This window comes from Phocoena sinus, chromosome 8, assembly GCF_008692025.1.
Source record: "Phocoena sinus isolate mPhoSin1 chromosome 8, mPhoSin1.pri, whole genome shotgun sequence".
In the NCBI taxonomy this organism is placed as follows: domain Eukaryota; kingdom Metazoa; phylum Chordata; class Mammalia; order Artiodactyla; family Phocoenidae; genus Phocoena; species Phocoena sinus.
Window position 1 is genome coordinate 108,166,315 of NC_045770.1, and position 14,780 is coordinate 108,181,094.

The window sequence follows — 14,780 nt, forward strand, 5'->3', positions numbered from 1 at the left end:
CTCTTTGATTTGTCTTGAAACACATCTGTCCAGAATACTTGCTCTCGTAGGCTGCCTACCAGTGAGGGGAGTTCGACCTAAGCCAGCCTGTCCTTTTCTGTGAAGCAGCCTTGAGACGGTGATGGCTGAGCTGGGGTCCTCGGGGAGCACTGTTCGTGACCTCCCAGTCTGCCTGTGGCTGGTGGGTTCCATTCCAGTGCCACAGCAATTCCAGCACCACACAACTGACTGCCTGCCTGGTGGCTCTTGGTTTCAGGTTTTGAAGACACAGTGCCTGAGGGCCGTGGGGCTGAGGCCCGGTCTCTTCCCACTTCCCCACCACAGAGCAGTGTGAGAGCGGGATTCCCTCTACCCTGGCCTGCGGGTGATGTCTGCTGGGGGCAAGGGGTGGGGGCACACACACCTGTATCTGTCCCTTTCCTGGTCTGCTCCACTCTGGAGGTGACATTCACACATCCCTCCGCAGCAGGTGGGGTGTGGACACCAGCCAGAGTGATGCCTGCTCACAGGTTGGGGGTCACTCTGGTAGCTGAGGGAGCCCCTTCTTTCCTACGGCACCCAGGTTATTGCAGCGCCTTCCTCTTGTCAGTTTTTTCCCAGTAATCGCTCCTCACCTGTGCGAGGCTTGGCCACAGCGTCCCCTAGAGGTCTCCTGTGGCAGAGTGCTGTAGTTTGCTGTGATGGGTGTGAATTCTCTTTCCGTGTGTGTGTGTGTGTGTGTGTGTGTGTGTGTGTGTGTGTGTGTGCTGTGTGTGTGTTGCGCGCACACACACACGCACGCACCTGTTTGATGATTTCCTTGGTCCATTCCCTTTCTTCCTCAATCCATCTGTCTTATATTTTCCTCGGTCTCTTCTGTGGCCCATAGACAGGCTGGAGCGCTAGCTGTGGTAGACTAAGTCATTGTGAAAGTCATACGTGCTTGCATAAGAAAAGTTAGAAAGTACAGAGAAGTGTACAGAACGCTGTGCACTCTTTTAGAGATAACCGTCAGCAGCTTAGTGAATTTACCCATAGTCTCTGCGCTTTTTAAAATTGTTATGAAATGGGGTCTTCCCTGCTTCCACATGCCGTGGAGCAACTAAGCCCATGCGCCACAACTACTGACCCTGCGCTCTAGAGCCCGCGAGCCACAACTACTGAGCCTGCTCTCTAGGGCTCGTGAGCCACAACTACTGAGCCCCTGTGCCACAACTACTGAGCCCCTGTGCCACAACTACTGAGCCTGCGCTCTAGAGCCCGCGAGCCACAACTACTGAACCTGCACTCTAGGGCCCGCGAGCCACAACTACTGAGCCCGTGTGCCACAACTACTGAGCCTGCACGCCTAGAACCTATGCTCCTCAACGAGAAGCCACCGCGATGAGAAGCCCGCGCACCACAACCAAGAGCAGCCCCCACTCACCGCAACTAGAGAAAGCCCGCACAGCAACAGAGACCCAACGCAGCAATCAATCAGTCAATCAACAAATAAATAAAATGTCTAAAGAAAATAAAATGAAACCACCTTACTTCAGAGGGAAACACAGCCAGGGTGTTTGCCCCTCCTCAGGGTCACTCTCCAGGGTCACCATGTTTGTACCTCAGCGAAGTGGAATCCCAATGTGTGGACAGTGTTGCGCTGCTCTCTTCACCTCATGTAGGCCCTGCAGGGTGGAAAATAGTTGCTGCATCTGTTGGCTGTAAAAAGGTTCAACAGGGCTTCCGTGGTGGCGCAGTGGTTGAGAGGCCGCCTGCCGATGCAGGGGACGCGGGTTCGTGCCCCAGTCCGGGAGGATCCCACATGCCGCGAAGCGTCTGGGCCCGTGAGCCATGGCCGCTGAGCCTGCGCGTCTGGAGCCTGTGCTCCGCAACGGGAGAGGCCACAACAGTGAGAGGCCCGCGTACCGCAAAAAAAAAAAAAAAAAAAAAAAGGTTCAACCTTCCCCAGAATATGCCACTGCCACCACCACCCCGTTATAAATTGTTGCGTTATGATCAGCTTACTTGTGCCCCAAGCTTTTGTTTAAATTTCTGATGATTTCCTCAGTTTAGGTTCCTTTTAGTATAATTACTGGGTCGAAGGAGACAAACCTTTATAAGTCCCAAAGGTGGTTCAATTTACACTCCTGCTGATGCTACTGGTATCTTCTTACACTTCTCTTTTTGTAATAACATTTTTTGGTTTCTTTCTATGTTGAAATAATTTCAAGCTTAGAGCAGCACTGCAGCAACAGTACAGAGAATCCTCGTATGTCGTTTGCCTGGACTTGAGTTGTCTGCTTTGACCACGTGGGCAGCATTGCCTGGGGACCGCCTCCTCTCTTCTCAGCACAAGTGTCGGCAAAGACAGTAGCAGCCGTGTTTACTTTGCTGGGTGGAAGAAATGGAATTGTACACTCAATTGCGAGTGTGGCTGGGCATTTGTCATACGTTCATGGCTGACTTGGCTGTAGGGGGTGTGAATGAGGTCGCCTCGTCCTTGGGCCCTTTTCTGTTGGACTGTTAGACACTTTCTTTAAATCATCCCCAGTTGTGTTTGACTCATTCTTGACTAAACAGAGGCCTAGGGAAAGGAGGAAAAGTAGGAAAATATGAAGAAAGGAAGTAGCACCCTTGGTTTGGAGAAATGGCAGGAGAAGGAAATGGGGAGAGAGAGAGGAAAATAAATAATTCTGTCCATATCTATATGGACGTAATGAAGGACGGAATAGAACAGTGCCATTCGTTAGCCCAGCCCAGTCCCCAAGGTGGGTCATCCACATCTGTGGTCACCACCCTCAACAGTTTTCAAGTAATAGCAGTCTCCACTGACTGAAGTCCAAGATAAAGATCGGGTTTATGGGGCCTGGGGTCAGGTTCAGGAGAGCCATGGAGAGGGATTCCGCCGATGTTCTGACTCCCTATAGCTGCCTTCCTGTCCTCGCTGCACTTTGGTTTTGCCAGCCTAGTGACTTGTGGGTGTTGACCTCCCTTCCCCTCCAGCCCACACCACGCTGGCAGGGGTCAGTGGAGACCTGGCCAGATCCCTGCCATCCCTTCTGAACACTGACAGGACTGCCTCCAATCCTCTTGGCCACTTGTGTCTGTACTTCCCAGGCCCTTGTGGCCCTTCTCTTCCTCATCCCCCTCTTGGGGGAGTTCTTATTTCACTTCCCCTTGTGCAAGTGGCTTGTTTTTAGTCTTCTTAATTTTTCTCTCAACTGATGGTTGTACTATTACAATAAAAATAGAAATAGCTAACATTTAGCAAGTAATGCCTATAAACCTGGCCCTGTTCTAAGGGCTTCCATAGATTAATCCTCAAGTGAACTCATGGAGAGAAAGGGTTGTTTATTCCATTTTGCAGGGGAGGAAACGAAAGCATAGGGACGTGGAATAGCTTCCCAGAATCACGCAGCACTGACAGGCAGAGGCTGGCCAGACCCAGAGCCGGTCCTTTAGACTGTTGCTTACTTCCCCCAGGTTGTCTTGTCAGAAGGGCTGAGGTCAGCATCTTTGCACTTGCTGCTGCATCCATCCAGGCATCCTCCTGAAGTAGGACACATTCCTCAAAACAGAATTATCGGGTCCCAGAATGTTTTTTATTTTGTTAATTTTTTGATATTGCCGAATTGCCCTTCACAAAGCCCTTTACAGTATATGAGTGCCCCTGGCTTCCCAAAACACTTGCCAGTACCGTGTGTTCTTTGGACATTTTGCACAGGAAGGGGCCATCTCATTTTATTTTTCATTTATTTTGTTACTGAATATCTTCTGATTTGTTACTACTGCTCTGTACACCCGTTTGTCCATCCCTCCCATGCGTGTCTCTAGGTCTGAAGAGTGCTTTGTGAGTGAAGGGTGAACTTGTCCTTGGTGTGGTTTGAAGAGGCCCAGTCAGTGCCCCGCCTCTCTCCCCACGTGGAGTCTTGGCCCTTCTGCTGCGCAGCAGAGGAGGAGCTGCTCTGCCCAAGAGAAAGGAGAGGGAGACAGGGTTCTGCTGCCGCCTTCTGCCTCCAGACCCCCGCCCTGCTGTGCTCTCGGGGAAGGGAGGGTGGGGCGGCAGGGAGAAGCCACACTCCTCAGGAGAGCTTGTCCTCCCCGGGAGGGGAGGTGGCGGGGCCCGAAGGGTGATGGGTATTTGCCCGCCTGCTGCCCTGCTTTAACTCCGTGCTGGTGCTTCTGCAGTCAGCAAGTTCTTACGTGGCAACACCTGTTGAGCTTTTCAGTCATGCTTTCTGCCTGTGGTGTCATGCTTAGGGAAGAGCTGGGTTCCAGTAAGTACTGTGTGATTCATAAAGTCGGTCGCTAATTAGTCATAGACTTTAAGTGGTGCTTAGCCCAGTTTCTGTCTTTTTTTTCCAGTCTTTTGTATTAGAGTTCCACTTTGAATCCAACGACTACTTTACCAATTCAGTCCTGACTAAAACGTACAAGATGAAGTCAGAGCCAGATAAGGCCGATCCCTTTTCCTTTGAAGGTCCTGAAATAGTTGACTGTGACGGGTAAGGAAATGCCATTGCAACTTCTTTTTCTGAAACAAAAGCAGGAGGTGGTTTTACAACTTTACAAGTAAGATGGAAGTTAGGAATAAAGCAGAAAGCCTTTAATCTGTTTAAAAGCCCAAAAGACAAAGATGGAAATTAAAGTCTCTCTAGGAATATGATGACTGGCGCTGGGAAATGTAGCATGTGGTTACGTGGGCCAGGGTTTGGGGTGGTGGCCCGATTTCCTCGTTTTAATGAGGTCATTGGGATCTCCAGTCACCGAAAGTGAAGCAGTGATCATTGAACTGATAAATTCCTCTCGGCGGGTATTTGTTGAGTGAATGAATCCGTCAGTGCAGGGCAGCACTGACCACGGTGAGGCAGCATGAGCGTGGTTGGCCTCAGGGCTGAGCGCCTTGGTGATTGCAGCCTGTGGACCACCAAGGAGAGTGGCTTGGAGTTCACTCCTCTTGGGTGGTTTGAGACGGTTTGGGAAATTGTTTTATTCTTGATTGAAACAGTTATCCTTATTCACTGAACCAAGTACTTATCCTGATGAATCTCCCTGTGTGAGTAATACAGAACTCTCTTAAAATCCTGCTAGACTTAAATGGCCAGAGTAATGTAGATTGTTTCCCACGGCCAGGCCATCGGGTGAGAAGGCCTGCCTTTCCAGGCATGTCCTTGAGCAGACGCTATTCAGACACTGCCAGGGCTTACCTGTTGGTCCAGGGTGATTCAGAGCGCGGTCCCCGCCAAGGGCCGCTCAGCACACTTGGAACATTGTGTCTTGCTCCGGTCACCCGTGTTTGCGGTAGCCACCTGCTTGCTTTCTCCAACTTGTCCCACTCGCTTAGCTAGTTGTCTTGAGAATTCAGGCGCCTGGGTGGGTGGCTTCCTGTGCGCTCTGGGGTCTGTGACGGGGCAGCAGGTGACAAGCCCTTGAGCGGGCGTGGTCACGGGAAGAATGTTGGAGGCTCCCTGCGAAACGTCTGGGGGTTAAAGCTGTGCAGCTCCGGGAGCTGCCGCGCTGACAGCCTGCCTGGCGGGGCCCTCCGCCTTCACTGGCCTTCGCGTGAGCTCACCGTGTGCCGAGTGCTCGCTCGCAGGTTGCTACGTTGTTTTGGGGTTAAGCACAGAGCTGTGATTTGCTTGCTGGACACACGTGTGACCAGTTTTTCTCATGAAGTGTGTACCCCCGTGATCACGGTCTTGTCCCTGTAGGTGTACCATTGACTGGAAGAAAGGAAAAAATGTAACAGTCAAAACCATCAAGAAAAAGCAGAAACATAAGGGCCGAGGCACTGTCAGAACAATCACCAAACAAGTCCCCAACGATTCCTTTTTCAACTTCTTCAGTCCGCTGAAAGGTGAGTGGGCTGGGTTGTGACTCCAGGTTACACACAGAATGACTGTTAACATCAGGAAGGAGGTTCTGGTCCTCTGGCCAGCGTTGGGGGGCGGAGCCGTGGCTGTGCGGGCGGGCCCACGGGTGCCTGTCCTGGCAGGAGGGTGAGCCTGGGCAGCTGTCGGAGCCGCATGCCCCCGCCCCGAGGGGGAGGGGTCCGCGTGGCTGCTCTGCTCACACCCCTACAGCCTGCAGGGCGTCGGCCCACCCCTCCCTCTCCCCTCCCTCTCAGGTGGGTTTTTGGTTTTTTCTTCGAGCCTTGGTGTAGAGCACAAGGGGTTTGGGAACTTACATATTGTGACAAACACAGACTTAGGACAGAATCATAGCTTGGACGCTTGTTCTCTGCTCCCTGCTCCCACCCCCCAGTAAAAGAGAGATGGAAGTAGTAATGGCTCAGCCGCTGGTTTTGAGGAAAATTACTTGGAAGTCTTCACATAATTTCCTAATCCTGAGAATTCGAAGACCAGACCCGCTGGCAGCGTTAAAATATGGATATGAGGGGAAAACATTTTCTCTTTATTTTCCGTGAACAAAAACAGTTGGAGATAAATGGCAGCTCTGATCTAGGCCATTGGTGGCCCTTTGGGTTGTTTGTCGGGGCCACGGGGTGGCTTCCGTCTTCACTCTGACTCTCGTGCCAAGTTATCAAGCTGCCCATCACCATGCAGTCCATCGTTTTTCACTGTTGTGGCTATTTTCCGTGACTTGTCTTTGAACCTGGAAGATGCCGATGTATATCAGTTTTGGGGACAAGAACAGCCATAAATGTAGTTCTTAAATTTCCTTTTTTGGGAAGATCCCTTTCAGAGCCTCACATACGGGAGGCTTCCTATGTGAATTCACTGTGAAGCAAAGGGGCTTTGATTCCTAAATTCAGTGGCTTTTTTGGATGTTTTAAATAATTAATAACAATTAAAATGGAATCAAATGGATTCAAGAATTTGGGGGTGATTTGGGGGGTCTAAAACTGTATTGCGATTGCACAAGTCTAAAAATGTATGAGAAGTCATTGGATTGTATACTTAAAGTGGGTGAATTTTATGGTATATCACTATTTTTAAAGTAATTGAATAAACATAATATCAAGTGATATGCTCTATGAAAAGGAATAGAGGATGACAGTGGGGGAGGGGTGATGGAGTGGTCAAGGAAAAAACCCAAACTGCTGAAATGCTTTTTGAAATGAAGGAAATAAAAGATGGCTAGTCCAGCAACCTGTTTGGCTTTAATCCTACAAACTGGCCCAGAAGTCAGGTGAGGAAGTCCTTGCTGTGATTGTTGCCGCCCCTGAGTCCAGAGGCCCCGAGCCTGCATCTTAAACAGCAGGTGGGGCTCTTACACGCCGAGGCTCGGGCCCCCCACCGCCCACGGGGAGGGGTGCTCACACCAGCACCCGCTCCGCCGTGGCTGAGATGGCGCGTGCCCCTCTCTGTGCTGGCCACGGAGACAGACCTTGCAGCAGAGGGGCGACAGGGAAGACACAAAGGCAGGGTGAGCCCGGCAAAGGGGACGCGATGCCTGGCGAAGCGCCACTGGGCTTCACTGAGCGTGGTTTTAAGTCTGTGTTTTCTTGGTTCCGTGTTGGGCTGTAGTTCGGCACCAAGGTCTGTAGGGCCGTGGGTGCTGGAACCGAATCTCAGCTCACCTTTTGTGTGGAGCGCGGGCCTCTGCTGTGGGTGTCGGTGAGTAACGTCACCCTGCGTGCTGCAGTGTTTGCGGGAGGAGCGGCTCCTCGCTACCTTCTCCTTCCCCTTTGCAAGCAAGCAGGGATGCAGCTTCCACCTAGCTGAGATGCAGCGCCTCAGTCGCACTGAGGACTTACAGCCTTAAAGTGCTTCCTGTTTCTCTACCGAAACGTCGCTTGTAGTTTTGTAGGACACGAGTTAAAACTCCGCTTAAAACAAAAATGCCCTGAACGGCCACAGTCTGGGCAGCCGGTGCACCTTTCCATCTGCTGATGCTTTAAACGTCTGTAAATTCTCTTCTGAAAGTGGCCTTCTCCAGCTGGGCCTGTGAGCGTTACTGGGTACCGGCCTTTGGCCCTTGATTGGGGGTGGGGGGAGGGAAGGGGGCCTGGCGGTGCTGGGGCCACAGCTTCAGCCTGCAGCAGACGGGGGAGTGGGGAGCCGGCCAAGGGGAGGCACAAGCTTAGGCAGTTTCTAGTGAGATGTTCCATTTTATTTGTCAGCTGGGCTTCCTGCGTGGGCTTTAGGTGGTTTTGGTTGTCGATGTAATGCAGATGTGTTTTGTCTTTTTTTCTAGCATCGGGGGATGGAGAATCACTGGTAAGTTGTGTGTCATTATCAAAAAAGTATGTTGTTTTGCTGTTAAGGTCCTTATTTCCTGAGTAGTTTGCTACTTTCTTTTTAATCTGTTCTCACTGCCTAAAAACCAAGGGTGAATTTGTATCCACTGCACCGTGGGGGTGGGATAGAAGTGCACGTTCCGTGGGTGGACCTGAGGGCAGGCGTATCCTTGAGCCTCACCCCCTCGCACATGTGGCTCTGGGCCCTACGCTTTCCTGCCATTTGGCTGCAAGGGTTCCTTTAATGCGGCCTAACCTCAGAGATGCCTGTCACCCAGAAGTGCCCGCACTGGGTGCTTATAAGCCGAGTCACTGGAAGTGGGGGGGGGCGGTCAGGCACGGGCAAGGGAATGGATGTTTACCCCACTGAAGCAAGTTAGCACTTGGCTTTTCCCCTCAGGATGAAGACTCCGAATTCACGTTAGCCTCCGACTTCGAGATTGGACACTTCTTCCGTGAGCGGATCGTGCCACGCGCTGTGCTCTACTTCACGGGGGAGGCCATAGAGGACGACGACAACGTAGGTGGCCTGTGGGAGCCGCTGGGGTCAGAGCGGGTGCTGGCTTGGGAAGCCCAGCCGAGATTTTCATGACGTCCTCCAGCAGGTCCCCGGGGCACTGCCCTCTGGGGTTTGGAGGAGATAGACTGGGCAGGGAGATGGCGGAGGCGGGAGAGGCAGGCCTCTCTGAGGCGGCTGAGCACCACACGCCCACGCGGGCCCGGCCAGCGACTTGTTTCCGAATGTCCTCTAAGGACCCAGGGGTTCGCTGCTGCACACGAGGTCTGTGCCTTTGGGTGACTTCTGAACACGAGGAAACTCCTGTTCGCCAAGCGACGGCCAGCGCAGCCGAGTCGTGCCGGCATGTGGCATATCGACCCCAAAGAAATAGAACCCCACACTCCACAGAAAAACAGCCCGGCTGCGCAGGCCACCTTCCCCTCTGCTTGAAGGAACTCGCCCTCCCACAGTCAGAACTTGGGAGCAGGACCCCTGAGCACAGCCTGGCCAGCTGCCCCGGGCTGTCACCTGAAATGGTTCTCCATCGTGACCAAGGCCCGGTTGCCGCGAGCCCTCTTGTTGTGTGGAGATAAAGGTCTGTCCTGTGGCGTGTTGCTGGAAGTGTGCTTAGGTGCTGTTTGCTCCCTTGTGTTGAGTGCTCTGAGGTTCCTTTCTGGCGAGGTCTGTTGTGGCTGCTGGACAGGTCCGAGCTGCTTCGTGCCCTCCTTTGTGCTGAAGGCCCCCACGCAGCGGGAGTGGGCCAGCCCAGGGCGTACTGGCTACATCGCCTCATACATCTCAGGTGCGGCCTGTCCATCCCCGGGCGGGGAGGTACTTGTGGGAACCCGGGAACACGGACACACACAGCACAGCGCAGTTTGGGGTCATCTTAGCGCTCAGGTAGTTGCTCAGACTTAAGTTTTAGGAAATACTGGTTATGCGGCAAATTCTGGACCAGCGCTGTCCAGCGCACCTTCTGTGATGAGGGAGCTGTGCTCTGCCCCGTCTGCCGCAGCAGGACTGGCACCACGTGACGCTGGGAGGTTGAAGGTGCGGCCCTTGGCAGCTGAGGAACCAGGGTTTGCATTTATCTAATTTGACCAAAAAAGATCGAGTGGCTACACACAATGGGAAGCTCCGCTCTAGACCAATGGTCTCAAACTGTTTTGATCGTACACCCGTCAGTCTAAAAGCTTAATTAGCAGCTCATGTATATTTATTTACAGTGTAGGCAGCATAGCGACTCCTGGTGAGCAACACAGTGTGTTTGCCTGCAACATCCGCGTCCACGCTCATTCATAATGCCTTTGGTGCAGGCGCCACAGGTGCGCAGCGTGGTCCAGGGGCTCACGTCAGCCTGCGTCTGCTGCGGCCCCAGCTCTGCCGGTTCCCCCGCGTGGACCGGGGCTGGTGGTCGTCACTCCAGCTGCTCCTCAGGCTCCTGGCAGAGGAGGCTGGGTGGTACTGGGACAGAGACGAGTGCACTGACGTCAGACACGCCAGGGACGATGTGGACACTGGGCATCGTTATGGGGTGAAGTGGGCGGAGGAGGAGTCCTGGTTTCGTCTTCCACACTCAACATGGGTCACCTCACTCGTCCCACGGGCTGCACACCCCACTCTGGAGCCTCTGCTCTGCCCGAGTGTGAGATGCCCGCACAGAGCTCGCTCAGAGGATGGGGCCAGGGTGAAATGATGGGCTTAGAACCTCAGAAAATGGGCACTTGAGCCTGTGTGAGGCTGGTTCCAGTGCGACCTGAAATGCTGCAGTGAGAGTCTTGTCGACTGCAAGACACTGAAAGGTCTTCTTTGTCAGAGGCCTGGAGGAAAAGGTGCCAAGACACGGTCAGATCCCAGGCCGACCGCACCAGGCCCTGCCCGCACTGTGCTCTTCTGAGTTCCCTTTGAGTCGTTGCTGACGAGTGGGGGGGGCGGGGGGCTCCAAGAAGAAAGGGTTATAAGAGAAAGCTTGCTGAATCTTCTTGTGTCTGTGTCAGTGCAGCCACCAGGGACGAGGGTTATTTCGTTTTGTTTGGCTTTTGACAGCAGTCTGATACTCGGGACTTGGCTGAGAGCCTGGCCAGCAGTGTCTTTGGACACACAAGACATTGAATTGAGACGTTCGTTCAGCCACAGTGTTGGAGTTTCTCCCATGCACACTTTTTCTGACTTATTTTAAAGATTAAACACCAAGATTTTATTACATTTCTAAGTGCAGATTAAAGATTTCCCCTTGTCTGAGTTACAAAATGACATTGAAAGTCCAGTATGCGATAAAATTACGCTACTGGTCTGCTTAGATCAGCCAGTTTCCCAGTTGGACCCAGCGCACACCCAAGCCAACGGTTTCCTTTCTTCACCCCGTCTCCATCCGTAGTCTTCGTTTTGAGTGGTTTTCGGATACCTGGTATCCTATTAACATGGCGGGGCTTGTGAGCAAGCAGCCCCGCAGTTCTGGCCCTGGCTTGGAGCAGAGGTGCCGGCGGCAGACTGGCCTCTGCTGAGAGGCCAGGCCACTTCCCGCTCTCCTTAGGCCCTATACCCCTGTGGGCGCTTGACGGGCTGTGTCTGGGTCAGGTTGCCATCACGCTTTATAAAACCTAAAAACGGGCTTCCCTGGTGGCGCAGCGGTTGAGAGTCCGCCTGCCGATGCAGGGGACGCGGGTTCGTGCCCTGGTCCGGGAGGATCCCACGTGCCGCGGGGCGGCTGGGCCCGTGAGCCATGGCCGCTGAGCCTGCGGGTCCGGAGCCCGTGCTCCGCAACGCGAGAGGCCACGACAGTGAGAGGCCCGCGTACCGCAAAAAAAAAAAAAAAAAAACCTAAAAACCTGTTTCCTTTCTTTTCAGTTTGAAGAAGGTGAGGAAGGAGAGGAGGAGGTAAGACATGGTTTTTGTGAGACATCATTCCCCGAGGTTGCTTTAGGCCTTCTCTGTTTGAGTGGATGAAAGTTATGAAGTCAGGGGACCACTTTAGACTCGTCTCGTGGGAAGCTGCCTTTGAAGCTTTCAGCCCTATTGAATACTACGGAAAGACACGGCAGATGGGTAGCAGTGTCCAGTTTGACCCTGCAGTTGGCTTATGAAAATGCATCTTAGAAAATAACCATTTAGCAAACCAAATCCACTTTTTCAGCAGTATGTTTATTTCAGGGTTATTTGCTAGAACAAGAAGTGTCCAAAGGAGGGGATGTAAAGAAGTATGGCTAGCAATGATTGTAATTGCTTTCCTTCAGAATCAGAGTATTGCTTTATTTGTGGCTGGTGAATCCACAAGAACTTAAGTCCTGTCTGTTCAACTAGCTCTCACTCCTTTTAATGCAGGAATTAGAAGGTGATGAGGAGGGAGAAGATGAGGACGATGCCGAAATTAACCCCAAGGTTAGTTATTTGGGGCTTCCCACGCCTGTGTATGCTACACTGTGGACCTTTTAAAACACGTTCCCCACTTTGAGGTAGTGGTGTTACAAATATGTACCTGTCATTCTCTAATTAGGAAAGTTAAAATGTACCAGGAAAACACTTGAATGAGGAGCTGTTTAGACCCCTGGTATATAGTTTGAGTGTTATATGAGTACTAAACTGCTTTCCGGTGCTTTCCCAAGCTCTATCTTAACTGGAGAAACTTGTTCAGTAGAGCAGCTTTACATTCCATCTTTAATTCTTTTAAGATAATGATTTAACTGACAACATGAATAAACTTTTTTGTTTTGTGTGTTTGTTTTTGGAAAAGGTACAGAGACGGGGCTTGGTGGGGGGCTTGTTTTGTTTTGTTAATGATGGGATAATGGAGTTGTAGGCATAATTTTACAATTGTACATGGGCTGAGAATACTCAAAAGACGTGTCTCGATAGCTCAGGTAATTTGAAATAAATTAGGAAGCTTTGCAAAAAGACAAAACAAAACAACCAATTAGGATGAGTGGGCGGTCCCATTAATCTTACGCCTGTCTGAGTTTTTACTTACGGACTCAGCTGAGCGTACATCAGGGACTTTGCCACTTGACACATATTTTAAATACAGAACTGTTCTAACGCTGTCCTGAAGCTGTAATTGCTCACGTGACATTTCTAGTTCACCTGACTCTTAGGACCAAATGTATCACGGGCTGTCAGAACACTAACATCACTTGGCATTGTAGAATCTTTATCTCTATTTAAGTAGACGTTGTTTGTTTGTTTGTTTACCCCCGTTGTGCCTGAAGTGGACCGGGCACTGAGCTGTCATTGTGTAGCTGGGTCTGATCGCTTTATAGCACCAGGTGTTCCTATGACTGCATGCTTACAGCAGTAGTTCCTCCTGGGGAAGAATTCGTGGTGGGTTTAAATCCTCAGTGTGCCTTATAGATACTGCCCTGGGAGTGGGCTCGGGCATGTTCATGTTTTCAAAGCCAGCCTGTCTGTTGGGGCGTCACCGTATGGACGGCGCACCTGTGCTCAGTTCCTGAGCTGCGAGCCTAGGGCCCTGCTTTGAGTGGATCGCCCTTCGCTGTCGGGTAATAATAGAACCGCGCCGTGCCCGGTCCCAGGTGTCTGTATCTGGCTGTTCTTCTGTGCTCGGGGGGTGCTGATGCACACGTTCACGGTGGGGTTTCTAGAGCAGAGATGGCTGGTTACCGTGTCCACTGCTGGACTCAAGTGCCCTGTCTCTGGTCGCTTGTCTCACTGACAGTGGCTGCTCTGTTCCCCATTTCTTGTTGTTTCCTCCTGTTGTCCGTCCTCTCTCTCCCCTTGCCAAACCTTCTGTCTCCTCTCACGTCTGGGTTTTCTAGAAGAGAATTCTCACCAGGTGATCACAGATAGCTTAACAGAAAGTACAGACATGTCAGTAGTAAGCCTTCGTGAAGCCTTCGGTCTGTTGTGTTGGTTGGGAGTGGGCGAGGTGCCTGAGGAGGGCCCTTCGGTCAGCCACGTGCAGTCGAAATGCCCTAGTCCTGTCCCCTGGGGTCGTGACGTGACACTTCTGTTCCTCCACGTGCACCTCCTCAGAGGGTGCAGTCACATCACAGTCTGTACAAGCACAGGAAGATCAGGAAGAAGTGTTGCGGTGTTAAAGGTACAGATCTGGGTGTTGAGGTTTCCCATCTCAAGGTCGATATTTTTGCAGCCCTTTGTATCATGAGAAATGGTGGCTCTTTCCTCCTGTGTAATTTTGTGCATTTCATTTTCTTTCATGCTGACAGTTCCTTTCAATTTTTTTCCCCATTTAGGTGTAATTTTTGTCTGTTAATCATTCATACGTTTCTAGGTAAGGTGGAATCCCATTCATTCCTAACTTCCAAACTTCTGGTCTGTGCTTTGTAGCAATGCCATGTTGCCGTGACTCGGTGGAGCGTCCGGGCGCACTCGGCACGTGCGGGCCCGGACAGGGGCTTTCTGAAGAGCAGTGTTTTTGTGCAGGTGTCTGTCGTGTGTGCTTTTAAAACCGAGTTGGTGATGGGGCTGCCGCCCCCCTCCCCACACCCCCCACACCCGGGAAGAGGACAGAACAGGAGGGCCCTGGGACCAGGATGCACAGGTCCCCCGGCCATGCTGGCCTCAGCAGGACGAGGTCTGCTGCCTGCTGTGGTTCTTCTCGACGTGTGTCTGTTGCTTGTTGATACTTTTTCAGTCCAGGTGCTTTGCAGACCGATAGATAATAAAGGGGTAACTCGAATGCGCCAGGATCTTCTCTCTCAGAAGCTGCTGGCACCAGTTTTCACAGCAGCGTTAGTAAGTGCCGCTGAGGGGCGCACTGCTCGAACAAGCAGAGGACCTGTTGTAGATCCAAGTGAGCGCTGCAAGTCCCAGGAGCCGCCCTGTCCCCCTCCGGGGGTCATGGGTCCTCGTAGCTCTGCCCCAGTCATGAAGTCCCTCTCGTACGACACCGTCGGCTTTTGTGGGGCAACGGAGGAAGGTGCAAACAGGAGAGCCTGTGAGAAGCCAGGGCGGAAGTGTTAGCATCTAGGAGAGAGCAGGGGCTGCCCGCGTTGAGCTAAGCAGGCCAGCGGTGTGGGAGCGGCTCCCGGGAGAGCAGAGCTGTGTCTCTGCACCGCAGAGCCGTGGTCTGGGGGTCTGTTAGCCCCGTGCCTTCGAGGGTCCATCTGCATCGCCTTCCTGCTTACTCGGGCGGCTGGCTTT

The 14,780-nt window shown here is 52.2% G+C and overlaps 1 protein-coding gene and 1 non-coding gene across 16 annotated transcripts in view; both read left to right on the top strand.

The window, feature by feature from the left end:
- NAP1L4 (nucleosome assembly protein 1 like 4) overlaps positions 1-14,780 on the top strand; it is a 61,923-nt gene that overhangs the window by 43,636 nt on the left and 3,507 nt on the right. For 8 of the 15 annotated variants that reach the window (XM_032638853.1, XM_032638849.1, XM_032638850.1 and 5 more), the window contains 6 exons: positions 4,327-4,466; positions 5,673-5,818; positions 8,122-8,144; positions 8,565-8,684; positions 11,511-11,540; positions 11,985-12,041. In XM_032638853.1, the coding sequence (XP_032494744.1) occupies positions 4,327-4,466; positions 5,673-5,818; positions 8,122-8,144; positions 8,565-8,684; positions 11,511-11,540; positions 11,985-12,041 (516 nt within the window). Of the gene's footprint in view, positions 1-4,326; positions 4,467-5,672; positions 5,819-8,121; positions 8,145-8,544; positions 8,685-11,510; positions 11,541-11,984; positions 12,042-13,870; positions 13,909-14,780 lie in introns of all 15 variants that reach the window. The other 7 variants (XR_004350944.1, XR_004350945.1, XM_032638854.1 and 4 more) reach the window with 3 other exon arrangements.
- Positions 145-271, top strand: LOC116758883. The gene has a single exon (XR_004351270.1). It is a non-coding gene; the product is annotated as a small nucleolar RNA SNORA54 (small nucleolar RNA).